General features: G+C 44.0%; 4 protein-coding genes, 1 long non-coding RNA gene and 1 pseudogene across 6 annotated transcripts; 2 read left to right on the top strand and 4 right to left on the bottom strand.

Moving 5' to 3' along the window:
• Positions 1 to 1,580: 1,580 nt before the first annotated feature.
• Positions 1,581 to 2,743, top strand: LOC102712317 (ervatamin-B-like). Its single transcript, XM_006645575.3, has 2 exons — positions 1,581 to 2,034; positions 2,127 to 2,743. The coding sequence occupies exons 1-2, from the start codon at positions 1,581 to 1,583 to the stop codon at positions 2,720 to 2,722; spliced, it is 1,050 nt and encodes a 349-aa protein (XP_006645638.3). The 3' UTR covers positions 2,723 to 2,743.
• A 2,511-nt stretch (positions 2,744 to 5,254) lies between these two features.
• On the bottom strand, positions 5,255 to 7,013 carry LOC121055559. 2 transcript variants are annotated; one of them, XR_005812636.1, is made up of 4 exons: positions 6,944 to 7,013; positions 6,642 to 6,723; positions 6,066 to 6,281; positions 5,255 to 5,979 (listed from the first exon to the last, which is right to left on the bottom strand). It is a non-coding gene; the product is annotated as an uncharacterized LOC121055559 (long non-coding RNA). The 2 variants fall into 2 exon arrangements; XR_005812635.1 differs by lacking the exon at positions 6,944 to 7,013 and having other exon boundaries at positions 6,066 to 6,277; positions 6,642 to 6,838.
• Positions 6,669 to 10,112, top strand: LOC102715341 (protein trichome birefringence-like 38). Its single transcript, XM_040528304.1, has 6 exons — positions 6,669 to 6,739; positions 7,115 to 7,405; positions 7,522 to 7,705; positions 9,066 to 9,241; positions 9,329 to 9,487; positions 9,582 to 10,112. Exons 1-6 carry the CDS (start codon positions 6,687 to 6,689, stop codon positions 9,901 to 9,903), a joined length of 1,185 nt encoding a protein of 394 aa, XP_040384238.1. The 5' UTR covers positions 6,669 to 6,686; the 3' UTR covers positions 9,904 to 10,112.
• A 216-nt stretch (positions 10,113 to 10,328) lies between these two features.
• LOC102715058 lies at positions 10,329 to 14,111 on the bottom strand (annotated as a pseudogene).
• Positions 14,112 to 16,555: 2,444 nt separating this feature from the next.
• Positions 16,556 to 19,905, bottom strand: LOC102712040 (GDSL esterase/lipase At5g45910-like). Its single transcript, XM_040529974.1, has 5 exons — positions 19,607 to 19,905; positions 19,259 to 19,477; positions 18,952 to 19,100; positions 18,091 to 18,367; positions 16,556 to 17,014 (listed from the first exon to the last, which is right to left on the bottom strand). The coding sequence occupies exons 1-5, from the start codon at positions 19,869 to 19,871 to the stop codon at positions 16,785 to 16,787; spliced, it is 1,140 nt and encodes a 379-aa protein (XP_040385908.1). The 5' UTR covers positions 19,872 to 19,905; the 3' UTR covers positions 16,556 to 16,784.
• Positions 19,906 to 23,353: 3,448 nt separating this feature from the next.
• LOC102711759 (GDSL esterase/lipase At5g45910-like) lies at positions 23,354 to 27,722 on the bottom strand. Its single transcript, XM_015843081.2, has 5 exons — positions 27,378 to 27,722; positions 26,903 to 27,118; positions 26,477 to 26,625; positions 24,090 to 24,369; positions 23,354 to 23,744 (listed from the first exon to the last, which is right to left on the bottom strand). The coding sequence occupies exons 1-5, from the start codon at positions 27,697 to 27,699 to the stop codon at positions 23,509 to 23,511; spliced, it is 1,203 nt and encodes a 400-aa protein (XP_015698567.2). The 5' UTR covers positions 27,700 to 27,722; the 3' UTR covers positions 23,354 to 23,508.
• Positions 27,723 to 27,811: the final 89 nt, after the last annotated feature.

Below are 27,811 nucleotides of genomic sequence, written 5' to 3'. Positions count from 1 at the left end.
ACAACTTTCATATATAATTTTTTGCAAAAATATACTGTTTAGTAGTTTGAAAAACGTGCGTGTGAAAAACGAGAGGATAAGATATCTTACCTGGGGCAAACGAACAGGGCCCTAGACACGTACGGGAACTGGAGCTAGCTGTGCGTGAGTAATGAGGTTGTTTATGTGCTAGGAGAGTGAACTTGTGCTCCCAACCGTTAACGACAAATATCAAGCGTTGCATCTGAATTTGATAATGTGAACCGCAAAAGTAATTTAATTCTGCAGTTTGTTTACATGCAAATTGCTGAAAAGCATTGTCGTACACTCTTCGCTTCAGTAGCTTGGTCATCGGAAAGAACGAAGAATTAAAACTGTGGATGGTTTTCGTTGATCACGATCATTCTGACGAGAAACCTTGTTCTAAATTTCTTCTTGAAGCATGCACGGTTCAGACTTCAGTGTCTACATACGTACGGTGCAGAACATGTCAAAGTGAAAAAGTTCGTCGGAATGTGCAAATATTTGTGTTGATGATAATCGTCAGGATACTAAACATCACCATCTGCTGTAAACAGTCAAAAGTCAGAATTAGTGAAGCTTCTTTTTCATCGTCGGACGTTGTTTTCTTTAGCAACTACTGATCGTACTCTATCTGTAGTGGATGGTTTTTCATTCCTCGGGTGAACATCTATTTATTTCTTACGTGTTATCTAAATAGTCATAAAATAAAAAAAATAATAGGAAGATTAATACGAGATATATTATTCTATAAACATACACGTTAATTCGACTTCTACAAATTAAAATAAAATTGAAACTAATATGTGTACATTCACAATTTAATTTGTTACAACTCGTATAAGTCAAATTTTATCTTAGATTTCTGTGGTGATATATCTTATATTAATTTACCTTAATAATTATTCTTATTTATTTAATAACTATTTAGATGGTCCGTAAGAAAGTAACGAATATCCAACGGTGCGATCAAAATACTTTCCACTGTCTGTAAACAATTGAGAGATGAAACAGCTATGAACACTTCTTGAGCATGAATGGTTCAGACACACACACACTTCAGTGTCTACCTACGTACGGCACGTAACATGTCAAAGGGCAAAAAAAGGTCGTCGGAATGTGCAAAAAGTTGTGTTAATGATAATTGTTAGGATACTAAACATCGTGATCTGCTCTAAATAATCAAAAGTCAGAATTAGTGAAACTTCTTCCATGAACACATTGTTTTCTTCAGCAACTACTGATCGATACACTAATGTAATTAAACAACTGACACGACGAAACAGCTATGAACAATTCTGCAGGTGACAGCATAATGAAGCACACACACCTAGTCAATCACTCAATTGGTTGATCCTATCCTAATCACTGTTACAGGTAGCCGTTGCTAAGACAAAGCTCAAAGCTACTTAGCTTATATAAAGCAGAGCTGTTTCAGAACATTTCATCGCGATCTCGAAACCGGCAGCATCCAGTAGTATAAGACCTAAAAAGATCAAACTTTGATCAAGATCTCGAAACAATATTTGGATTAGAAGTGATAAATAATCTGGCGATCTGATCGATCACACTTGGGATGCATGATGGCGCCTTCGCGTCAGATGGCTAGTGCTGTGCTCCTTGTCTTGTGCACGTTCTTGGCGTTGCAGGCGATGGCGGCGAACGCCCACGGCGACGGCGGCGGCGGCGACGGCGGCGGCGGCGACGGCGTGACGATGCAGGTGTTCGAGGAGTGGATGGTCAAGTTCGGCAAGAGGTACCCGTGCCAGGGCGAGAAGGAGTACCGGTTCGGCGTCTTCCGCGAGAACGTCCGCTTCATCCGGAGCTACCGGCCGCCGGCGAGCTACAACTCCGCGCTGCGCATCAACCAGTTCGCCGACCTCACCAACGACGAGTTCGTGTCCACCTACACCGGCGCCAAGCCGCCGTGCAACAAGGAGGCGCCCCGGACGGTGGACCCCATCTGGCTGCCGTGCTGCATCGACTGGAGGTATAAGGGCGCCGTCACCGAGGTCAAGGACCAGGGCGCCTGCGGTAAGTAGCTCGCTCGCCGGCGGCGGCCGTCACCGGCACTGTATGTAAGCTGTTGCTCGCTGACGCCAACACGACGGGCTTGGTCGTTGCAGGATCTTGCTGGGCGTTCGCGGCGGTGGCGGCGATCGAGGGGCTGACGCAGATCAGGACGGGGACGCTGACGCCGCTGTCGGAGCAGGAGCTGGTGGACTGCGACACCAACAGCTTCGGGTGCGGCGGCGGCCACGCGAACCGCGCGTTCGAGCTCGTCGTCGCCAAGGGCGGCATCACGGCGGAGAGCGACTACCGGTACGAGGCGTCCGAGGGCAAGTGCCGCGTGGACGACGAGCTGTTCAACCACGCGGCGCGCATCGGCGGGTACCGCGCCGTGCCGCCCAGCGACGAGCGGCAGCTGGCGACGGCCGTGGCGCGGCAGCCGGTGACGGTGTACATCGACGCGAGCGGGCCGGCGTTCCAGTTCTACGGCTCCGGCGTGTTCGCGGGCCCCTGCAGTCCAGTTTCGCCCAACCACGCCGTGACGGTGGTCGGCTACTGCCAGGACGGCGCGTCGGGGAAGAAGTACTGGGTCGCCAAGAACTCGTGGGGCAAGACCTGGGGCCAGCAGGGCTACATCCTCCTCGAGAAGGACGTCTCCTCGCCGCACGGCACCTGCGGCCTCGCCGTCTCCCCCTTCTACCCCACTGTGTAATCGCCGCCGCCACCACCCTCGCCGCCGCCGTCTTCTTCATCCTCTTCCTGATCGTCTTCTTCCTCCTCCTTCCAATAAGGACTAAAAGATCGAGTTGTGAGAGGGCAATGAATGCTTTACTTTTCTTCGTGATGATCAGCGTACACGCACGGTGAAATTCTCCTCGTGATTTTTGAAGCTAATCATGTTCTTCACGCATTCGATATTTCGATTGGGACTCATCATCTTTTGGCTTTAATTTATGCTTCTAAACCAAAATTTAAATTTTTAATCTTAAATTTAGTGTTAATTTTTAAGTTTTTATTATAATTTATTTTCTTGCCTTAACTTTTAGATAGCTATAAACACATATATATAAAAAATTTACTCACACATTATTTTCCGTTTGTAAATATATATGCCATTTGGATTTTTCAAGGAAAAAAACAAAAGATAACCCCCCGTCAAACTAATGCAAATAATTCATTATTCTATATCATAGATCAAGTTAAATAAAAACGAAAAAAGTTGAAATTTCGGTAAAATTTAATCTGGTTTTACTCGATTTTACTCGGTAATGGAAACCCTTGTTATCCCTCTCTGCTCAGTTCGGCCCACCCATAAAAAACAGCCCATTACACTCAATTGGACCTTAGTAGTGTAAATCAGAACGTGCTCAAATATAGCCCATCTTAAACCAGTCCCACAGTCTGGCCCATCTTAAACCAGGCCCACCATTTGGCCCAATAAAATACCCATCGCCCTCTCTACCGGAGGCGGCGGCGCCGGTGGCGCGAGCTCGTCGGCCGACGAGCTCGCCATGATTGCTGGCTCACGAACAGATTGATGCCGATGGCGACGCTGGCGTCATCGGTCGGATCAGGCAACCGCCCGGGAAAGAAGAGCGATTTCAACAGGATATCAACCTGAGGTCACCGGATACGGGCGGGCGAGCGCGTACGTCCACTTCGCGTCTCGGACGCTGCTTTAGCTGAAGTCGACAGCTCTTCATGCGTGGAATTTAGTACGAACACGTCTTTATCTTAGTCTTACTGTGAACCCAAAAACGCAGCCAAAAACCATTGTTCGTCCACTCGAGAAAATTTCTTGATGGCTACAGAAACTCCGAGTATCTGGGGAGTTTATCTAAATTTGATCATTTATATTATCATTTAGATAGTCATCTAAAATTAATTCATCGGTTATCACTTAAACAAAATATTCATATTATTTATATATTTTTATTAATATTTTATAACTGCACCATCTTATCACTTAAACAAAATATTCATATTATATATATATGTATATATTATTAATATTTTGTAACTACCATCTCATCTCATGTTGTACTTGCACTCTGTTGAGATATTGAGTTAGAGCAGAGAAACCTAAAATACAGAGTTTTTTTTAAAATACGGATGATATTCTATATTTTTGTAAGATGGGACGAAAGTACCTGCCGAAGCATCTTTTTTTTCCACGTAATCTAAAGATTATCTTTAGGACGGAGTATCTGCGGAGAATGATCTAAGTTTTCTGTTGAAAAGTGTGTGAATTTCATGGAGAGTTACAATTTTAACGAGAATCGGGTGATCTTTTTCTCCCCTGAAATTTCAGCAATTTACCTGTGAGACCTGTACGTTAAACTGGGGCTGAAGCATGTGTTACTGCAGCAGGTAGTTGCCATTAATCAAAAACAGGTTTGGCTGGGCCCGTAAGCTGCCATGATTGGTGTGTGGTTGAAGCGTCCACCCCATGGTCTTTCCCTGTCAGAAAGATAAGTACATTCGAAGGGAGCTATAGTTTGTTAGCCCGTGTTCCTGCATTACTGTATACTACCACCACCAGTGTGTGGCCCCAAGCTTCAGAATAGTCTCACCCAGTTCGTTTCCTTCCTTGCACTGCAGCCCAAATCATTGATCCAATCGCACTCTCTAATCTGGTTAATCAATCAAACAGCTCTCATGAACCTAATCCTTGTGAACAAAATAACCACCCATAAGATGGACATGGACACAACGCAAGCAAGCATGGCGAGAAGAGCCAAAATCTTGCTGTCCTGTCTGATGGAATCAGGCCATATGGCCACAGAGCTACTAGTTTGTACAGATCTGCTGCATGCTCATGTGATTCTTTCTTTCTTTTTTCGCCTGAAAGTCTGAATGTCACGACGACGTCCGTTTCTGGGGGAAAAAATTGCCCCTTTCGCTGTCACATTTTCAGTTCTTCCGTTTCACCTGTTTTTATTTCTGAAGTACCGTAGTCGTTACTGCATGCATAGTAGGACATTAGGACAGCCACAGAACCACTAATTGAGGCAGGGAGGACAGAAGCATCCTAAAAGCTTATATAATCCCAACTGCCTGTAGACCCCAAACCTAGTTAATGGAAAGGATCGTTAGTAACGCTTATCATGCAAGTTTTCGGCGTTAGTTAGCAGCTTCTGGGCCTATAACAATGTCAGCGGGACTGTCCTCTTTGCACAGCCAGATCCTTTTTTCTGCAATCAGTTATATACCTCAACTGGTAATTAAGACCGAAAGTTGCTGTAGCCTGTAGGCACTCTACAAAGTACATATGCTCCATTGAATTGACCTTGAATTGCAAAGTACAAACCCAAGTGACCGATCATCCACAAGTGCTAATCTATCTCATTTTCCATCCTGAAAATATAATATGAAGACTATAAATTGAGCTTCAACAGAACGGTCATCTTACCATCTATTTTTTGATGTCATCTATATTAGGAGAGAGAAGATTCGTATTTGGATGATCTCTCTCCATCCTCCAAAGAAATATAGAGGATGTCATATATGAATCTATTTTATATGATCATTCAAATAAAGATATGAATGACCAAATTTAGATTAGTTGTCAGGATGCATTTTCTGACAACTCACTCCATGTTACAGACATGTGGTTGGAGGTGTGCCACTGTTTGCATCTCTGCATTGGATCGTGAGAGAGAGAGAACACACGAACGACGTTCATGTGATTCGCTGCAGCACGTTTCTCACTCACACGAGATGTTGGTCTGAAGGATCTCAATCTAGGGCTCTGTACTGTACTAAAGCTGATTCTGATGTGCTGTCATCTCCTTTTCTTTCTCAGCCCAGCATGGCTTCCCTTTTATAATCCAGCCAATGGGCAGCACAAGATTGCATCTCGAAACCAGCAGTAGCAGTGGTACTGTAGGACAGTGCTACAGCAGAAATCAGCAAGGCAGAAAAAGATGGCAGCAGCAATAAAGCAGATGGTATAATCTTGTTTTGTCCCTGAAAGAAAGAATCTCCATTTCAGTCAGAGAAAGGCAACGAATGATGTAGAACGCACGAACAGCAGAGTGATAGGAAAAACAAACTTGGAATAACTTGATGGAGAGGATGATTGGATTGGCTGGACTAAGATTTTGCCCGCCACATACGTGCAGGTATACTATTCCATTCTGATGATGGTGTCTTGCTTTCCTCTCGAGCCTCGAGTCTTTGTCAATGGCAGTAAACCCAATTAGCCAAGCTAAGGATCTGGACAGGATTGCTGAATTGATGCAGATATATCCTCTCCTCCCACTAGCTGTCTTTCGTTAATTAACAGGAAATCAATTAATGTTATGAAATTATGCAGGGAATCTTGTGAAAAGAATCACTGGAATTTTATGGTAGGGATATATGGTGGATCAATTTGGTGGATAATACAAAAGCTAACAGCAAGATCCAGAGAAATACTGTTTCAGGAGTTTATTTTCAACACTAAGTGGAATTTGCTCACACATATTTCCATATGGATAATAATCAAATAAACCACATGCCCTCAAACCAACGAAATGTCATGATGTCAACTTCTGAAATGACATGAAACAGAGCGGGACTTCCAGCCAACAAGCAGCAGCAAGAAACCATATTATCAACAAAAATATATTCATCAATACTAGTAATACCTCAGTAGCAGTAGACCAGCTGGAGGAGGTCGATTGTTCACAAGCATGGGGCTGAGGCTGAAGATGATTCCATCCGGATTCCCTGCACTTCTCAGAAGGTTTGGCCCGTTTTTTTATCGCCATGCACAGAAAAAAAAACCAATCAAACGAGTGAAACCGATCAATCAATGGATGAAATCTCGCTATTTACTATAGCTTCCAGCGATTCCTCTCTCTGGACCTTAGCGGCTAGCGATCCATGGCACATGTGGTGGTCACCCTTGCATCCGTCCATCCATGGAGAACACCACTCTTCCACCTACCATAAAGAAGCGTGGCGTCGAGCCGCGCCCTACATATTCTGCTCCCGCCATCGTCACACTTCCCGCTCGAATCACAAGAAGTGGCTTTTCTTGTGGCCGCGTCGTCTTCTTCCTCCTCGTATCTCTCTCTCTGTGTCTCATCTCCATTGTCGTGGATTGAGTTCTTGGCAGGAAGATGAAGAGTAAGGTGGTTGTGTATGGGGTGGTGCTGGTCGTGTTCCTCCTGGCGTGCACCGCGGCGGCGGCGGCCGCGGCGATTACCATCTCGAGGAAGCACCAGCACAGGGCGTCGTGCGACGTGTTCGCCGCGGGGAGCTGGGTGGTGGACGAGTCGTACCCGCTCTACGACTCGGCGGCGTGCCCCTTCATCCGCGCCGAGTTCGACTGCCGCCGGTACGGCCGCCCCGACAAGGAGTACCTCAAGTACCGGTGGCAGCCGAGCCCGCCGTGCTCCGCGCCCAGGTCGGTTAATGGCAAGCCCGGCCGCCGCCGTCGCCGCCGCGGCAATTCGGCTGTGTCTCATCGTCTTTTTTTCGCGTGGCCGGCAAACGTTTGACGGGAATTCCGCGGCGGCGCAGGTTCGACGGGGTGGCGCTGCTGAGGATGTGGAGCGGGAAGAAGGTGATGTTCGTGGGCGACTCCCTGGCGCTGAACCAGTACGAGTCGCTGCTGTGCATGCTCCACGCCGCCGCGCCCAACGCCCGGACCACCGTGACGCCGGCGTCGGGGAAGATCGACCCCTCCACCACCGCCCGGTTCGAGGTACGTACGCAACGCACGTCGCCGCGCAACCCTCCCGTCCACCCCTCCAACCCTTTTCCTTCACGGCCCAGCAACGAGAAAAACCAAACCAAACCACACAAAAGTTGCCTCCTTTGGCGGTTGGCCTGGGTCCTCCTGAGTCCTGACCATGATGACCAGCTGCAGTGCCGCTAGTGCGACGTGAACCCCCCTCGCGACACGGGAATGATTGGTGCCTAATCGCGCTCGTCCCTGCCACACCAGCACGTTGAGTATGGACTCAGACCCACTACCATTTCCATAACCGTTCGGGAAAGTTAAGATTCTGAGAAACAATTAGTCAGAAGTTAGCTTTTTAGAATCTGGAAAAATTGGGTTTATAGGTTCTGACTTTTAAGTTCATTTTTTGGACCATGTAACTTCAGATTTTAGAAACTGAGTGTTGTTTGAGAGAATTTTTAACTTCTAAATATTATGTCAGAAGCTTTTACGGAAGCTTCCTAAATAAATTCAATATCGTTAAAAGTATGAGTTTCACCGAGATGGACCTTACTTGTTAGTATCTCTAATATTATGATACGTACGTGAATAGGAGCTGGTAGCGCAAGAGAAGTCAACATAAGTAGTAAAGGCGAAGGAGTTATGGGGTCTCGTGCGGTAGCGCGCGGCGCACCGCGCACATCAAATTCTGCGGTTTTTTTTTTGCTCCTCTGTACGATTGAATTGCCGCATTGGCGTTTTGTTTCTTGTTTTCCGTTTCGTCTCGGTTGAGTATATGCAATTTGGTCCCTACGGCACTACAGTTCCTTTCCTCTTGGAGAAAAAACAAAGGAATTGGTTAGCAGAGAGGGACAAGAGCGTGCAGCAGCAGCAGCTGACACACGACAGTGAGCTGGCCTGAAAACACCGCCTCGCTGTGTGAATTGTGATGGATGCAGGATGCATCACTGCAGATCTCGCGTGATGTGTTCTTGCTAGCTGCTCAAATCTCCACGACAACAGTAAAACCAGTGCTCCACTGCAAGTACCAGTACTAACAATCTGGCACTGACTGTTTAGTTGAAGATTTGTCCGTGTCAGACCGTCAGTCCTTGAAATATTGGCTACCCAGTGTCCCTTCTTGGCCTTTTGCCGGCATCATTGCGCCGACGCGCACGGGCATTTCGGGGTGGTTGCGCTGCCGTTTTTAACACTGTTTTTTGGTAGGTCACCCCTCGCTGCCTTCCGTCTTCAATGGCGATACGGACAGAAGTAGCGTGACAGCTGACATCGTCCAAAGCCTTAGAATGTGCACTGCTCTGTTCCTGCACATTGTCGCCAAACCTGCTGCCATGGATGATGAACACTAGTAGTCTGATGACCATTTGATGCGTTGGTGCAGGAGTTAAACGTGACGATCGTCTACTACCTGTCGCACTACCTGGTCGACATTGTCAACGAGAGGGCCGGGCGCGTCCTGAAGCTGGACGCCATCGACCAGGGCCGCGACTGGCTCGGCGCCGACGTGCTCGTCTTCGACTCCTGGCACTGGTGGCCGCGCTCCGGCCCGACGCAGCCGTGAGACCCTCCTCCTCTTACCATCATCTGTTCATCGACTGCATCTTCCGTGACTGTGACTGATCGACGTACTGAATTTTCTTGCAGCTGGGACTTCATCCAGGAGGGCAACACGATGGTGAAGGACATGGACAGGACGCAGGCCTTCACCAAGGCGCTCAACACCTGGGCGAGATGGGTCGACGCCAACCTCGTCCAGGCCAGCACCAGAGTCTTCTTCCAGGGCATCTCGCCGTCGCACTACAGGCAAAAAACCAAGAACTCGATCCATTCTCTCTCTGAACCGGGGGCTCTGATTCTGCAGTGGACTCTGACACGTGCTGTGACGGTGGTTTTGCAGGGGCCAGGACTGGGGCGCGTCGGCGAGGGCGACGTGCATGGGGGAGACGGCGCCGGTGAACGGCACGGCGGCGGGGGCGGGGGCGGGGGCGTACCCCGGCGGGCCGATCCCGCAGCAGGCGATCCTGAGGGGCGTCCTGGCCGGCATGGCGAAGCCGGTGTACCTGCTGGACTTCACCTACCTGTCGCAGCTGAGGAAGGACGCGCACCCGACCAAGTACAACGGCGGCATCTTCGGCGAGGACTGCACCCACTGGTGCGTCGCCGGCCTCCCCGACACCTGGAACGTCCTCTTCTACGCCGCGCTCACCGGCCAGCAGTGATGGCTGGCTATGCTGGCGATCACACCCAATCAAGATAGGATATAGTTGCAATAATCAAAAGGGAAATTTTATAGATACATAGAGGATTGATTTTATATAGGTCTCTGGAAAGATTTTTCTGCCAAAAAATTATAGCAGAAGATATATTTGTTGCCAAAAATGACAAAATGAAAAAGCCTGATTAATTCTTTCTCAGAAATGGAGGTGCAAGATGATGTAGTTGGTCGATGAAGAGGTTCTCAAGTGGCTCATAAATAGAAAAAAATTGTTTTTGCAATATGTGGTCTCTGTGAGCAGACAGAATACTTTACTTTGGTGGAAATTTTCATATTTCGTAGGACTACTGTAAGGTTGCAAGAGTAGAGGAAACCTTACAAAGATATGAAAAATTTTATGCTGTTCAACAAGTGATACGATTAAACAACTCTAAACGGCCCAATCGTACTGGGCTTTCAGAAATTTCAGTCTTAAATCTAAACAAAAGGATATTCCTTGAATAAATGGGCTTCAGATTCAGAGACCAAGTGGCACACATAAGATGGGCCGGGCCCAATACGCTACGGGCGCACGGCCTTGAGGATTGGCGGATGCGCGTAGCGGCCGTGCAGCCAGCCGGCGGCGATGCGGGCGTAGGCGGCCTCCGTGAGGTGGATTCCGTCCCAGCTGATGGACGCGGCGGGGTCCCGGCACGCACTCCGCCGGGGAGGCCGCACGCCGCCGTCGGGTTGTAGTTGTACGGCCCGCCGCCGCCGCCGCAGCACGCGCGGAGGCTCGACGCGCCGCTGAACCCTGCAGCGTCAGTAATCGAGCAGACCCAGGTTAATTAGCAGTAGGGTAAATTTGTATAATTATTATCTATTTTTTTATAATTTGTTTGTTATTAAGTAAAATTTATTATGAATCTTTTTTTAGAAACTGATCAATGGCTACTGGTTGACCGTGTAATACATAAAAGATCGGAGAGAGTGTTGGACACACTTAATATATGTTCTTTTTCTTTCTAAAGAATTCACGCTAAATAACATGTCGAAGTCATGCGAAAGGTATTTGTGGTAAATCACAATGGGTTGAACAGTTGGGATCAAAGTTTTGTCATCATCCCGATCTAGTACTCTAAAATTTTAGTAGTAGGTTAATCTCACTATAAATATATCTTACCGAATCTTACATTATATCTTGAATCTATTATCCCTAAGATCCCATAAAAATAATGCGAATAAGTTAGCACAAGCTTAAAAAAATCAATTAGGTTTATCAAATCTACAGGTTTCAATTTATACAGGATATTACAAAACTTATTTAAAACTAGCTAAATGCATGTGGGTTGCTACAGGTTATGAAATTTAGTAATTTTACCGTTCTTGAGTAGCTACTAAGAGATACCAAAAATTTTAGTGTAAAATTTGGTATCCCCTAGCACCTAGATACCAAAAGGTATCAAAATTTTACACTCAAATTTTGGTACCTCCTGTATCTTCTCAAGTACCGTAAAATTGCTCTATGAAATAACCAAATTAGGTCTTGTCGATAAATATGTTATTTTCATTTGTGTTATAATATGTTTAAAAAATACAAAAGAATCTTTCATCTGGAAAAGCAAAATACTATGGTTAAAAAGTTAAGTTTGTAGAGCTACATAATAAGTATAACATGTATTGTATTGATATAATGGTTCACTTGATAATGGTGATGACAGAGACTCACTAACATCGTTATTGTAGTTTTTCTCGAACGTGCAAAAGATATGCACCTCAATATATTAGAATGAAGAAAGAGTTGATATACAACGCATACGGCCAGACCGGCCTTCAGCAGAGACCCTCAAGAGAAACAACCCGAGAGGAGAGATACCAGACGCTAAGAGCTAATCTCCTAACAGAAACGCCCAAAAAGAGGGGGAAAACACACATGCTACGCTAATCTCCTAGCATGGCGCTAAGGGGTGCTATCCCAGCGGAGGACCACATCAAGCCTTCCGAACGGATGGCTTTCAACACATCTTGAAGGGAAGAAAACTCATGATCGAAAACCCGACGGTTGCGCTCCAACCAGAGCTGCCAGGAGACGAGGAGGACCAGGGAGTCAAAGCTGGTCTTCAGATGCTTCGGAACGAGGGCTCTTGAAGAAGTCCACTAGTCCTGAAGGTAGACGCCCCTAGTGGGAGATAAGGGAGCCCATTCCGCGACTGTCAGAACCCGAAACCAGAGCTATCTAGCATAGTTATTGTATTTTATAGTACTATAGATATATACTTCTAAATCCGATAGGATTCCAACCTTATAATGCTGTTAGTAAAGTAAAAACGATCCTAATCCTGACTTAACAAGGTTCAGACAGTCGCAATGGGGAGAATTAATCAATTGATTGGCTCGGTCTTTAACCATCGCTAGGGATCTGCAGCCTGCATATATAATGCTGCATCACCACGGAAACGGGACTACAGGAGTAGATTATACCAAAGCGTGTACTATCCAGAAGCCTAGTATTTTAATCCAGTCGGTTGCTAAGGGCATACTACTACCTCGGTCCCAAAATAATATTATTTTTTGTTTTTTCCGTATCCAACATTTAACCATTCGTTTTATTTAAAAAATTTGTATAAAAACTAAAAAAATTAGTCACACATAAAATGTTATTCATGTTTTATCATCTAGTAAGAAAAAAAAATTAATCGTAATTTTTTTCAAATAAGACGAATGATCAAACGTTTGAACACGGACGGAGGTAGTAGCTAGGTACTCCGGTACATTGGATCCATTCTAAATCGATCTTAAAACGAATATATATGAATCCCAGAAATTAAAGCTGCTTTCATGAACACGCGCGAAGAAGAAATTAAACGAAGAAGAAAACCAATCAACCACACTAGCTCACCGAATCTGGCCGGCCTCTTGATGAACTCGATCACCGGCCTGTAGTAGTCGGCGTAGACGATCTTCACCGAGGGGTACTCGCCCCGGAGCCGCGACACCGCCTCGAACAGCACCGAGTTGTGGTAGCGCGCCAGCGCGTTGTGCTTCTTCAGGCACCCGGTCCGCGCGTCGTAGTCGCCGCCGCCGCCGCTGCCGTTGTTCTTGCTCGCGTACAGCGTCAGGATGACGGGCACGCACCCGTTCGGCAGCTGCCCCGGCACCACCACGTACACCGCTCCCTCCCTTATCACTGCCTGCATATGTACGAGAGAGAGATTGAAGACTGTATAAATTGTTTGTAGTGTGTGTGTGTGCGCGCGCGCGCTTTTCTCTGCAGGGTCGGTGAAAAATTTTGGCCGACCTCGACGCCGGCGGTAATGGCGTCGACGACTTTTGGAACGTAGGGAACGAGCTGTTCGACGGTTTTCCCGGCGGCCAGGAGGAAGACGTAGTCGTTTCCACCGAACTCTCCCATGAAGAAGAGCGATGTCTTGAAGTACTCTCTGCATTCTGCGTAAGCATGAGCAAGCCGATCAGTAATGCATCAAGCGAAAGTTATGTCGTTTTCCGTTAGCATGTTTTTCAAATTACTAAAAACAATGTGTTTCATACGAAAAATTTGTATATAGAAGTTGTTTCAAAAAATTTTAAAAAATCATTTTTTTCAAGATTTAATAAGCCAAAAAGAACAGGTACTAGTCGTGTAATACCTTGGGATGTTGAGCACAAGGTAGGCTTGAGCTTCTGGAACCACTCCAGCTGCACGCTGAGAGAGGTGTTGAACGGGGGCACGCTGGTGATGTTGTTCTGGAGGAAGAAGGCTAGATCGAGAGCGCTGGCGCCGACGACGGCGAAGTTGGCGCCATGGGTGAAGTTCTGGCCTTCGCCAAGAGATGGTGGGACGAACGGGAGGTGAAACTCATCAGCTGCAAAAACAAAAAACGCACAGCCAGATTAATGGCCACCATTCTCTGAGTTACCTAGCTAGACGACACTGTGAGAACAACACATGCGTACGTACATACCGATGAAGTCCATGATGAGGCGGCCATTGGACGCGCGGCCGGTGGGGCGGCCGAAGAAGGTCTCGCCATAGGGGAGGTTGTCGAACGGGATGACCGGAAGCAGCGGCGCGGCCACCTTGGCGAAGTTGCCGGTGTCGGCGTACGAGTTGCCGAAGCTGAAGATGGACAGGATAAAGGGACGGCCGGGGCTCGCCTGAGCGTATTGCAGGCCGGCGAGGAGGACGACGACGAGGAGGAAGGCTACCGGTTTTGAGGGTGAGCAGCGCTCCATGGTTTGAGTTCAGTGGTCAAGATCTGTGAGCTGCTTCTTGTTCAGCTCCAGGATTTGCATGCTAATTCGCTCAGCTGACAAATGGCCGTGGGTACCGAGTTTATGTAAGTGCAAGCTTCACCAGTGTAGTTTACTTCGAGAAATTCTTTAGTGTGCAATAGCTACACTCTAATATGAGCTACCCATGTGACTTAATCCAAAGAACTGTATTGAATGCTGATCTATTAGCCACGAGGCCATGGGTAAGGTGTAGTAATAGCTAATAAGTCAACAAGCCCACAAGAAAAGCAAACGGGAACATGGCCACTGTAAAGGTTGACTTTTTTTTTTTTAAAAAAAGAGCAATTTTACCGTCCAACAAAAAGTATCTCGAGTTACCGGTATCTCGTGATACCAAATCGTTTCTGATCGTTAGATCTAACATCGCACATCCTACTCAGTTAGATCCAATGGTGAGAAATGATTTGGTACCTCGAGGTACCGGTACCTCGAGGTACTTTTTGTTTGACTGGAGCAAATCTAAAGAAAAAACTACGGTAAACGATCTATCTTGACTTGGAAAAAAAAGAATACTGATGATTATTTCAAGAGACAAATAGGTCCCTTGAAGTTGGAGGGAAGAAGTTAGGGATGGCAATGGATCGGGTTTGGGGCGGGTTTTGGAAAAACCCGTCCGTCACAGAACCCGTGACTGTAGTGTAAACCCATACTTATAAACCTTCATGGGTGTAAAACTAAACCTGTACCTATACCCGCCGGGTACCCGAAATCCAATGGGTATCCACGGCTGAAATCATGTCAAACATAAAATATCTTAATCGAGACTTCTCCATGAGTATATTAATGTTTTTCAATATTTAAATACTTAGAATAAGCAAATAAACACAGTCGATTGATTAATATAAAAACAAGAAAATCAAAAAGGTATAATAGTAAACAAGTAAAACTAAGCTCAAAGAATTCTAACGTTCAGTCATCCAATCATATCGACACAAACGATAAATCATGCATCAACAATATTCTCATGCCCTTGACTTATAATACTGAATAATAAGCATGCTTCATGTCGAATATTTCAAAGTGTTGCTAGATTTTTGAGGTCCCAATGGGCACCCACGGTTGATTTTTCAGGCTCGGCCTGAGATTTGGACAGGCTTAATTTCATGAGAAATAGATAAGTTAAAAGGCTCCTTTGCAATTAGCTCAATTATCATGAAATTCATCTAAGATTTCTTCGATGTAAAGGTGACCTAAAGTTGCAATAGGACAATTTTCTTTTAAAATAAGTAGTGTATATATATATATATGTATGTAACATGAACTCTTGGATTAAGAATAACATGGTGTCGGGACGTGGCTACCACAAGTGCTCTCAAGCAAGGCACGAAGGTTCTCCACCCATTCTCCATAGCTCGATTGTGCTAGATCATTGTCCCCTTACTCTCTATCCGACAGCACTGCCATTGTTCACCTCTTGCATTGTCGTCGATACAACATGGAGGAGAAGTAGCAGCACCGAGGAGCCTAGAGAAGGCAGCGAGCAGTGATAGTGGCATAGGGTGAAAGGCGGCCATAGCGAGCAGTGATAGACTGACTTGGGCCGCTTTCGGTAAAGGGGAGGTTAGTTAACTTAGCTGACATAGAAAACATAGTAATAGATTAATATCTAATTAATTAATTATTAATTATTAAGAAAATATAAAATAGATTAATATGATTTTTAAAATAATTTTTCTATAGAAAATTTTTCTAAAAAATACACCGTTTAGCAGTTCGGAAAGTGTGCGGAAAACGAGAGGGTAAATAAACTTACCACTACCGCCCAACGCGGCCTTGGTTCTTTGGTGAAGCTACGGTGGCAAAGGTAAAGATAGGGAGGAGAGAGAGAATGATGGGGTCTCACTGGGATGGTTTGGTACTTTTCAACTGGTAATACCAATAGACATCAAAGAGAACAAAATCACCTAAGGAGGTAAATTAATATAGTTTTAATAGTTGAGCAATTCTACGGTTCTTGAGAAGGTAGAAGATACCAAAATTTTAGTGTAAAATTTAGTACCTTTTGATACCACTAAAATTTTGGTTTTCTCAGTACCTATTAAGTACCGTGAAATTGCTCTTAATAGTTATAGAAGTGCATATACTAGCAAATTTGGCCCATAGTTGAGGCAGGCAAAAGGAACGTTTCTTCTTTTATGTTCAACTCATGGGCCTATCCTTTAGGTAGAACACCCAATTCTACAAGGCTAGCTGTAAACTCAGCATCATGGCCACCTCCAATTGAGTGAGTTTAATTAGCGTGTGTTCCACATGAAAACCAAGAACTTTATCTATCATCTTTTAAGAAGTATACCGAGGTATCAAAAATTTTATACTAGTATACTGAGATATTAAAAATTTTAGTATAAAATTTTGATACCTAATCCTTTTTTATATCCTTGAAAACGGAGAGAGTATCACTCTTCCGTATTAACTTTATATATTATAACTTGTAATTAACACACGGGTGCATTACTAGTTCACATTAGCATCTCGGCACATACGTACGTACGTACAGTCGACAGACGCGAGCAAATAAATACGCAGGAATCTCCACGACGCGCGTGGGCTCAAGTCTCAACCACGCACGTGACGCGGTGACGATCGATCGGGTGCGCGCGACGGCCGGCGGCGCTACCGGCGCACGGCCGCCAGGATGGGCGGATGCGCGTAGGGGCCGCGCAGCCAGCCGGCGGCGATGCGGGCGTAGGCCGCCTCCGTGAGGTGGACGCCGTCCCAGCTGATGGACGCGGCGGGGTCCCGGCACGCGCTCGCGCCGGGGAGGCCGCACGCCGCCGTCGCGTTGTAGTTGTACGGCCCGCCGCCGCCGCAGCACGCTCGTAGCCTCGACGAGCCGCTGAACCCTGCGGCGTCGGTAATTATAGTCAACTTAAGTGGTGTTTTAGATTGAGAAAATTTTTGAAAAAAGTGTCACGTTAAATATTTGACCGAATGTTGAAAGGGGTTTTCGGACACGAATGAAAAACGAATTTCACAGCTAGCCTAGAAACCGCGAGACGAATCTTTTGAGCCTAATTAATCCGTCATTAACACATGTTGGTTACTATAGCACTTATGGCTAATCATGGACTAATTAGGCCGTAACTGTGCAATTAGTTTTTTGGTTCATCCATATTTAATGCTTGATTTAAGTGTCTAAAAATTCGATGTGAAGTTTTTGGAAAAAAAATTTAGAAACTAAACACGCCTTAGTTAGAGACGTCAGGAAGAGAACCAAGAAAAGAAAAAAAATGCAACCCAAGATCACCGATTTTAATGCTCCCTCCACTTTTTTGCATTTATATAACACAATTGGTTTTTAATTCAACCAGGATTCGAAGCCTCACTTCTACGCATTTAATTAACATTAGATCATTTCCTAATATCCAAGTTAAATATAAAAATTTAAATATAACTTATGATTTTGTATATTTAAATAAAATAATTGAATAAGACTAACGGTCAAACGTAAATGTAGATAAAAAAAATCAACAATGTCAAATAAAAAAACTAATACTTTAGTAGTTTAGTTTGCTTGCAAGATATATGTTTCAACTCGTACTATATATTTATCTCTCCAAATTAATCAAATGAACGAAAATATCGTATGAACACATAGTAGTATCGTATTGTAAACTCTACGTTATATTCTGTTATATCATCACGACAAGTTCAATGATGCTTCTTTCCCCATCACCAAATTTAATTTTCTAGTCGGTCGAGGACTTCGTTAATCTCTGGGTAAAATGCATTTCGCCCGGGAGCGAGTCGGCCGTGCCCGTGGACTTCCGGCGATGCATGCAACTAGGGCAATACCGATCGATCAACACGGCAACAAAAAGCGTTTACTTTTGCGATGGAGACAACGCAACCATCCGACTGCTAATTCAGGTCAAAATTCCTGAACCATTCAAACGTGTGAACCAGGGATAGTACTCACCGAATTCGTCGGGCTTCTCCACGAATTGCATCACCGGTCGGAAGTAGTCGGCGAAGACGATGGAGGCCGACGGGTGCTTGATCCGGAGCAGCGACACCGCCGTGAACAGCGCCGCGTTGTGGCGGAGGGCGAGATCGTTGAACCGCCGGAGGCAGCCGGTGTCGGCGTCGTAGTCCGTCGCATTTGGGCTCGCGTACAGCGTGAGGATGACCGGGAGGCAGCCCGTCGGCAGCTGGCCGGGCACCACCACGTACCTGGCTCCCTCCTCGATCACTGCCTGCATTTTTTGGGTTAATTATATAAGATTTACTTCAGTCAAATAAAAAGTATCTCAAGATACCGGTATCTCATAGTATCAAATTATTTTTAATCGTTGGATCTAACGATGCTTATCCTGCTCAGCTAGATCTAATAATGAAAAACAATTTAGTATCTCGAGATACCTGTGTCTCGAGATAATTTTTGTTAGACCGAAACAAATCTTTAATTATATAATCAGCTACCAATCCAATCCTTTCGTTTCTGTTTATAATTATACGCCAAAATTTGAACTTTTGATCTCAAATTTAGATTTTTTTAATCGTAGTTAATTTATTTTTAGCCTTAGCTTTTAGATCAATAAGAATACACATATAAAAGTTTTATTAATAAATTAATTTTTGTTTATAAATATGTCGTTTGGTTTGTTCGGTGAAATGGACACGATCACCCTCTACGACGACGTAGCTACTGCAACTCAGCATACTAGAGAGACGAGACGTCGTCGTGAAAAGAAAGAGCAATTTTACAGTCTTAAACGGTAACCGTGAGTAGGACTGTAAAATTGCTCGAAAAGAAAACACACGCATGTGCTGCTGCTACCTCGACGCCAGCAGAGATGGCTTCGACGACCTTTGGCGCGTATGACATGACCTCGTCGATGGTTTTGCCGGCGGCCAAGAGGAAGACGTAGTCGTTCCCACCGAACTCTCCCACGAAGAAGAGCGATCTGTCGAAGTAGTCCTTGCACCCTGAAAGAAAAACAAAGCCGGCGATCGATCGATCAATCGATGAACCGTCGTCCAAACTTAAATTCTTCCAGCTACGTACATACCTAGCTAGCTCTTGAATTCTTCTGCCGAACTTATGATCGATATATCAAACAAATTAACTTGCTTTAGCTACGTACCTTGGGTTGTCGAGCACAGGGTAGGCTTGATCGTGTGGAACCAGTCGAGCTGCACGGTCAGCGAGGTGTTGAACGGGGGCACGCTGGTGATGTTGTTCGTCTGGAAGAAGGCGAGGTCGAGCGCCGTGGCGCCAACGACGGCGAAGTTGGCGCCACGGGTGAAGTTCTGCGGCGCCTGCCCAAGATACGGAGGCAGGAAAGGGACACCAAACTCCTTGGCTGCCATGGAATTGAAGTTGTTCAAATGATCAGTATGCATGGCCGTCCGTCAGTCTCAAATGTGTTTTCTCTGACAGAAACAGAGATGGAGCTAGCTAGCCCGAGAGATGTTCATGGAATTAATCATACCGACGATGTCGATGATGAGACGGCCATTGGAAGCTCGGCCGGTGGGACGGCCGAAGAAGGTCTCGCCGTAGGGGAGGTTGTTGAAAGCGATGACGGGGAGCACCGGCGCCGCCAGCTTGACGAAGTTGCCCGTGTCGGAGTACGAGTTGCCGAAGCTGAAGATGGAGCTGATCTTCGCCTGAGCATAGTGTGCGCATCCAAGGAGGAGGAGGAGGAGGAGGAGAAGGACAAGCAATGTCACTTTGTTTGCGAGTGATTGCTCCATTGCTTCGGCTTTAGCTAGGTCTAGGACTGCAGGAATTCGGGGTTGCCGATGCCGCCAATAATCTTTCAGTTTATATAGCCGAGCAGCAAGTATGCATTTCCGTGATAAAGACCAGGCATGCACCTAGTGGCGCATGTTTACTCTTCGTATTTTTTCTACAAGTATGTACCGTACTTTTTGTCAAGTTGGCCCAACAAAAGAGGAGAAAATGATTGACAAATGGAGCTACTTTTATTTACTACTCCCTCCATGTTTCTTATGTACCGCCGTTGACTTTTAGATATACATTTGACTATTTATTTTATTAAAAATTTTAGTATAATATGTAAAATTATAAGTTTTATTTAAAGTTTCTATAATAATAAATTAAATTATAATAAAAAATTAATAATTATATAATTTTTAATAACATAAATGGTCAAACGTAAACATATAGGTCAACGACGAATCATAGAAGAAACATGGAGGGAATACTATTTGGAGATTTTAATAGTATTTGACAGTGGTGATTGTATTTGGTCTTTGGTCTCTAACTTTGATCACTATTCTCTCTATTATAATATACTCTCTCTTATTTTTGATATTTAAATATTTGTTTAATCACTCATCTTAATTTTTTTTGCAAATATGCAAAACTATAAGTCATACTTATAGTCCTTTAATAATAAAATTAATCACAACAAAATAAAACAAATGTTGAAACATAGATCCAAATTCAATAGTGTGAAACATATTAATACTAGAGGTAGTAATAACTATATGAATATAAATTACAATATTGTAAAATTACTAATAAAGAAAATTCTATCTATATGTCTTTTTATCTTTGGAACTAAATATTTTGAGAACTATTTAAACTCAAATTCCGAAAGTGTAACCGAAAAAAGTCAACCGAATAATATATTTAGATATATTTAAATGTGGAGGTAGTATGTATAAAAACAGTGTTAACGCGTATCAGTGGCGAATCTAGCCAGCGAGATTAGGGGGGTCTGAATAACCTAGATAGAGTTTTAGCCCCCCCTTCTATTGATCTTTGCCATAAAATTTTATGGGGGGTGGTCTTTGTGGGGGCTCCAATAGCTTTAACGGGGGTAGCGAGATCTCGAGCCCCTCCACCCCATGTTAAATCAGCCCCTGAAGCGTACAGTGCTTTTAAGATAAAATGGTTTGCACCTGCTATTTCAACCATTCTTTTTAATTTTTTATTAATTTATGGATTTTAAGTCTTTTTTAATGTGACACTCTCTAGTCTAGGTATTATGTTGTGAAATTTTAATGGCCCTCTAACAGAATAAAGAAAAAATATTGAAAATAGGTTGTTTCGGAGTAAATAAAATAAGCTATAGTATAACCAAACTGAGTATATCTCAGCTGGTTAGGATACCTTGCAGTTGAAACTCGTCTAGTCTGGCTCAACTCTCAAATATGACATTTATGCTTTGTTTTTTTGGTAAATTTTTCTATAGTACACTCGAACTCTATATAATTTGGTTATGAACATTGTAAAAATGTGATATGTCTGGAGGACACTTGTTGACGTCAAAAACATGCTGGCTGACGTGTCACACACGAAGTTCTGGAAGTCGTTTCTTAGAACGCTCCAGTGCAGGGCGTAAATTCTCATATTGCACGGACGTTCTAGCCAGTTTGATCCTGCAACTAACGAGATGAAGAATAAAATAAGTCGAGCCGATAGGTAACAAAAAAAATCCAGCTGATCAAATGTTGATGTAGTAGCATTTAGCCGAAAGGCTAATCGATCATGTTGAAGGCTTGAATCGGCTGAGAATCCGATGCATAAACTTAATTAGTTAAATAAACGATGAATCCTTTGTTTTATGTAATGGTGCATGTCTGCAACAACTGGTCCACGTTGTCACGGACAAGATCGAAGATTTCTCTGAAAGTGATTTGCAGCTGGTGCTCCATGCCTCCACTGATCCATTCGTCGTGCTTGCAATATTGTTACTTGCAATATGCATATGGCAATTAATTACTCATCGTTGACATTCCAGCTTTTCTGATACTTTGGATAATAGTAGTTATGATACGAAATCACGTTGATTACAAAAAAATGGGAAGTCATGGCTAGCTGACACTCTTTCTTTGGTGTTGTAGAAGTCACGATGAGGGTTTCAGGACGATGTAGTACACTACCAAGTGTTAATAATTAATAGGTTAATTGGAATTCAAGCGAATTAAGAAATTACGTATAAATGTATGTTTGCTCGGGTGTTATCACTAGTTCAATTTTGAATATATTTAAATATATTATATATGTCAATATTATAAAAAAATGTATATACAATTTTCTCTTGGTTACACTCGTAAAACAATAACTTGTGTGCAAATAGAAGTTTTAAATTCAAAAGCAAAATATTCCATAACCGCATGACCACTTTGCTCTAGAAGCTACTAATAATGATGCACTCTGTATAGGGGCGGCAAGCTCACACGTGTGTAACCAACGCAACTTGTGCGTGATACCATCCACAAGCACAAGTCGTAGTTGGGTAAAAAGAGGTAAACGAAATTCGTATTTTGTGAGGAGAGAGAATCAATTTTTTGGTGGAAATATTTTTCTACAACTTTCAATAGATTTTTTTATAATGTTCAATATAAAATTTGAAGAACTTTCATTATAATTTTTTTGCCAACTCTCAACTAGAGTTTCACTTATCGTATTCCTAGCTATCTTAAACCGTGCACTAGCGGAGAAATGATTATCGACGATAATCACAGAGAAATCACACATTTAAATTCAAATATTCTAGGAAAAATTGATGCGATTTAGGCGGTCAAATCGTGCTATATGAGCAATAATCACGCGATATCGGGTGATTTTCATGGTGGTTTTGGCTATAACGATAACCACTGCATCTATGACTAATCGTTGCAGTTTTCACAATATCAATAATCACGGTTTTGGTGTGCAAACTACGTGATATGTCACGGTTGTCATGATATATGTCACGATTATCGCAATATACCACCACAAATTTTTTTTGGAATTATTGCGATATTTGACAAACAAAACTGCGACATATAGTTACCATGCCTGGTGATTTGGGCGATTATCACGATAAGTGAAACCCCGCTAATGACATAAAAAAATTGATAACTTCGAATATAATCTTTTGCAACATAAATAGGAACTTTTTGTAACTTCCGTCACAGTTGTTTGAAAAACTGTTAACACAAATTTTGATAACATAAGATTGGTCCAGAAAACCTCGTGCAGGCCCAAAGACCCATTTAGGCCCACTGCATAGGATGAGATACCTTTGCAAGTGTGCACCCATTGAAAAGAGAGAGAGACTAACAAAAAAAAAAGTTTTACATGATTTTTTTCTTAATTTGATATTCTCTGGTTGGTTTATGGTTAGAGTTCAATGTCTTATTATCATTACTTGCGTCTTGACTCTTGGTCATTTTTTGTTGCTTTTATGTGTGAATCCTGGGCTGTAATAAGTGGTTGTAGCTTCTTTTGAAATCAAAGCTGGGTTATTCATCATAAAAAAAATACAAATAGAGTCTTTTGTAGTAGTATATGAGATTGATATGTCAGGGAGTAGTACAATATAAAAGATCTGGACAGGTGCTCGTGGAGTCGTGGGACAGCATGTCAACGGCGCTATGGCCTCTCGGCCGCCAAGATGCGCGGATGCGCGTAGGGGCCGTGCAGCCAACCAGCGGCGATGCGCGCGTAGGCGGCCTCCGTGAGGTGGATGCCGTCCCAGCTGATGGACGCGGCGGGGTCCCGGCACGCGCTCGCGCCGGGGAGGCCGCACGCCGCCGTCGCGTTGTAGTTGTACTGCCCCCCGCCGCCGCCGCCGCAGCACGCTCGTAGCCTCGACGAGCCGCTGAACCCTGCATCGTAAGGTAATTAATTCACCAATTTTTAAGTTAGCGACGTCCGAATGAGAAAATGCAATCCAAACTATTTCGGACCGTATATGCACCGATTTTGCATTTTAGTTTGCTTTTGCCTGCACGATACGTGTTGACGAAAATATATAGTATAAATAAATGATAAGACGAACGTGAATCCTCTAACATTACGTTCACTAATACGTCAGCTGAGCGTTTACTTTCGTGATGGAGACTTGCAGCCATCCGGATGCTAATTAATTGAGGTAAAATATATCATCTCGAAACATTCATTCAGCCCTACGTACGCATACGTGAGATCGATCGATCATCGTTGACTCTCACCGAATTTGCCGGGCTTCTGCAGGAACCTGGTCACCGGCCGGTAGTAGTCGGCGAAGACGATGGCGGCCGCCGGGTACTTGCTCCGGAGCAGCGACACCGCCGCGGCCAGCGCCGCGTTGTGGTGGCCGGCGAGCTCGTTGAGCCGCCTCAGGCAGCCGGTGCCGCCGTCGTAGTCGTCCGTCTTGTTGGGGCTCGCGTACATCGTGAGGGCGATAGGGAGGCAGCCTATCGGCACCTGACCGGGCACCACCACGTATCTGGCTCCATCCTCAATCACTGCCTGCATTTTTTTTGAGCCCATGTGTTTTATGATCTAATAAATTATATAAAACTATAGGGGTTTCGACACATAGGACATAACTATAGAGAAATAAAATGATTAATGTTAGGTGACTGCTGTGGTGTCAAATAACTTATAAAACTAATATGATTTTGCATGTAATTTATAACTCATATATGGTCAAAAATATGGTTTTGAAACTATATGACCATAATATTTGTGGTTATTTGCCACATAACAAACACAATGTGTTTTTTTTTAAACTCGGTCCATAACGTATGTGGTTTTGTGAACTTTGCACTTAAGATTAAGAGTAAAATGCACAAACAGCTTTTGAACTTTTAAAGGCTTTTATCTATATCCATAAACTTGTAAACTGCATATTTTCCATCACTAAACTTGCTAAATGCATCACTCTGATCAATCTGACATGGGCAATGTTACATGGACTCTTTTTTTTAGACGAAAGCCTGAAAATCAATAATTAACGGGACAATTATCCTGTGCAAGCAGCCCCATAATCAGTGGTGAAACATCATGCTGCCACAGTGCCACTCAATCACCATCTGATCATGAGAAGTCAGTTTTGCACACTCACGTGCATGCCTATTACAAGAACGATGTACATAAATGCATCTAAACTCATCAAAACTCCTTTGGAGCGCCTTCATCCTCCAAATGTAAGGCACGATCACAGAACACTGATCTTTCTACATGTGCCAAAGAGACACCAATTCCATGCAATTGGTCTCGATAATTAAAAAACGAATGCCTCTACTCCTGGCCATCTCCATACCATACATGCAAGCAGCCGCCTCAATAGCAAGAGGTTCCAAGCAATGAAACTACCATTTTGCTCCTCCTCCAATACACTAATCCCGTAGAATCATCCCCATTGATCCAGTGTTCTTGGCAAGAGAAAACGATGCATCATTATTACATTTAATCGATCCTTGATCAAATGGACTCTAAGATGGCACATTCACCAATCCTAGACCGGCTGACAAGTGGGGTTCATTCACAATTTTTTCTCTCCATTTCGCTTTTCTTAACAACGTACGGGAAAATCAAAAATGAAAAGAAAAAAAAGAGGGAGAGAGGGGGCTCGTTAGTACGGGAGCATGTCGGCGCACAAGGGTATGCAAGTGAAGCTCATTGCCAATGAGCAAGCACGATGACCTTTTCATTACCTACATTTGGATGTCGGATCCATCGGTGTCCCTAATTCGGTCTCTGTTCAATCATAGGGGATTGGAGGGCACATGTTTGATCTGCTCACCCCATCTGTCTCCTTCGTCGACCCAACATCCCTAACCCTGCCATCATGGAGAGAGGAAGTGGAAGAAGGAAGGGTGCAGAGGAAAAAGGACGACATAGGGTGCTGGTGGCTGGTGGTGGCAGAGAGATGAGCAACTGTTGGAGTAAAGGAGATGTTGCCACCTATTGTTGGAACTGTCGTTGTTGATCAATTAATGATCTGTCGGAGTTCTTGATGATCGAAGGGAGGAGGAAAAGGAGAACTAAAAAGAAATAGGAAAAGGTATATGGGCCCACCTGTCAGTACACCAAATCAGATTTTATGATACTTTTGTGTCCATGTAGCATTGTCAGATTGGATGATATACTGATTTGATACATTTAGTAAGTTTAGGAATGTAAATATGTAGTTTACAAGTTTGGCAAGTCAGATGAAACCCCCTTATAAGTTTAAGGATCAATTCCTTTAGGCATACATTTTAGACGACACCTTTGTCACTAATATGTGGATTCAAAGATTGGTCGGACCCACATATCAGTGACAAAGGCACATGACTATGAAGGCAGAGAATATTGATCCACATTTTAGAGATAAGCCATATTGGTCTTCTCTTGGTGATGCCCCCCTCCCCTATTTCATTCTAGTCCTCTAGTTTATAATTTTTCCATATACTTTTTGTTGGTTTGTTTCAGTTTGGTAGATTGTGGTTTATCTAACCGATATTTATTTCACTGCACTTTTGGCTGGGTACACCGTACACTAAGTGTAGAGGCCGAATATGTATTACTCATTTCCCATTATCTTCAAAGAAAAGGGATTTGGGAGAGACATGAAGAGAAGACGGGCTACCTCAACGCCGGCAGAGATGGCTTCGACAACCTTTGGCACGTAAGACATGACTTCGTCAACGGTTTTGCCGGCGGCCAAGAGGAAGACGTAATCGTTTCCACCGAACGCTCCCATGAAGAAGAGCGATTTCTCGAAGTACTCTTTGCATCCTGGAGAAATCCAACTAGGAGATCACTAGATGAATCGTCGTAGCTACATGGTAAGCTCTTAAATTCTTTCGCCAATTTTATGCTAAACCAAGTCAATTATATACACATCTATGAAATTTTCACTATTTTTAAAATAGTATAATAATGTACATATCTAGTGCCCCTATTATAAAAATTGATATCCCTCAAGTATCAAAATTTTACAATAAAAATTTGATACCACATAGTTTTTTGTAAAGTACCATATAATTTGTCTACATCTATACATCACTCATACCTTGGGCTGTCGAGCACAATGTAGGCTTGAGCTTGTGGAACCAATCGAGCTGCACAGTCAATGAGCTGTTGAACGGAGGGACGCCGGTGATATTGTTCTTCTGGAAGAAGGCAAGATCAAGGGCCGTGGCGCCGATGACGGCGAAGTTAGCGCCATAGGTGAAGTTCTTCACCTGGCCAAGATACGGGGGCACGAAAGGGACACCAAACTTCTCGGCTGTAAAGTTGTTGAAATGATGGACATCAAACTTAGCGTGCTCTTTTTATATGTATTCTTTGTCAGCTTTTACGTGCATATTTTTTAAACTATTAAACGAGTCACTTAAGGCAAGAAGCTGATTGTACCACATTTTTAAAGTAGATTTTTAATTTTATATTAGTTAACTTTATTATTTATACTATAAAATAGCTATCAGAAGATTAAAAATCTTTTATTTTTCATTTTCATCTTAAAACTTCTCTGTGGTAGAATCTACCGATGAAATCGACGACGAGGCGGCCATTGGAGGCTCGGCCGGTGGGGTGGCCGAAGAAGGTCTCGCCGTAGGGGAGGCTGTTGTAAGGGATGACAGTCAGCGCCGCCGCCGCAAGCCTGACGAAGTTGCCGGTGTCGGTGTACGAGTCGCCGAAGCTGAAGATGGCCTCGATCTTGGGGTGGCCGGAGCTCGCCTGAGCATAACGTGCGCATCCAAGGATCGGGAGGAGGAAGAAGAGGAGATGGAAAATCACTTTGTTGGAGCTGGTTGAGTGCTCCATGATTTGGGCTCTGGGGGGATGCATGAAAACGGCAAGGTCCATCACGTACGGTGATTACTGATGATCATGACCGTTTCTTCCGGTTGGATGCGTTAGACCAGGGAGGCCCTTATAGGACGGTCCGTTTTTACCATGGTAATAAAGATTTGGAGTG

Source organism: Oryza brachyantha, chromosome 1 (genome assembly GCF_000231095.2).
Source record: "Oryza brachyantha chromosome 1, ObraRS2, whole genome shotgun sequence".
NCBI classification, from domain to species: domain Eukaryota; kingdom Viridiplantae; phylum Streptophyta; class Magnoliopsida; order Poales; family Poaceae; genus Oryza; species Oryza brachyantha.
This window is presented reverse-complemented; position numbering and strand designations above follow the sequence as displayed.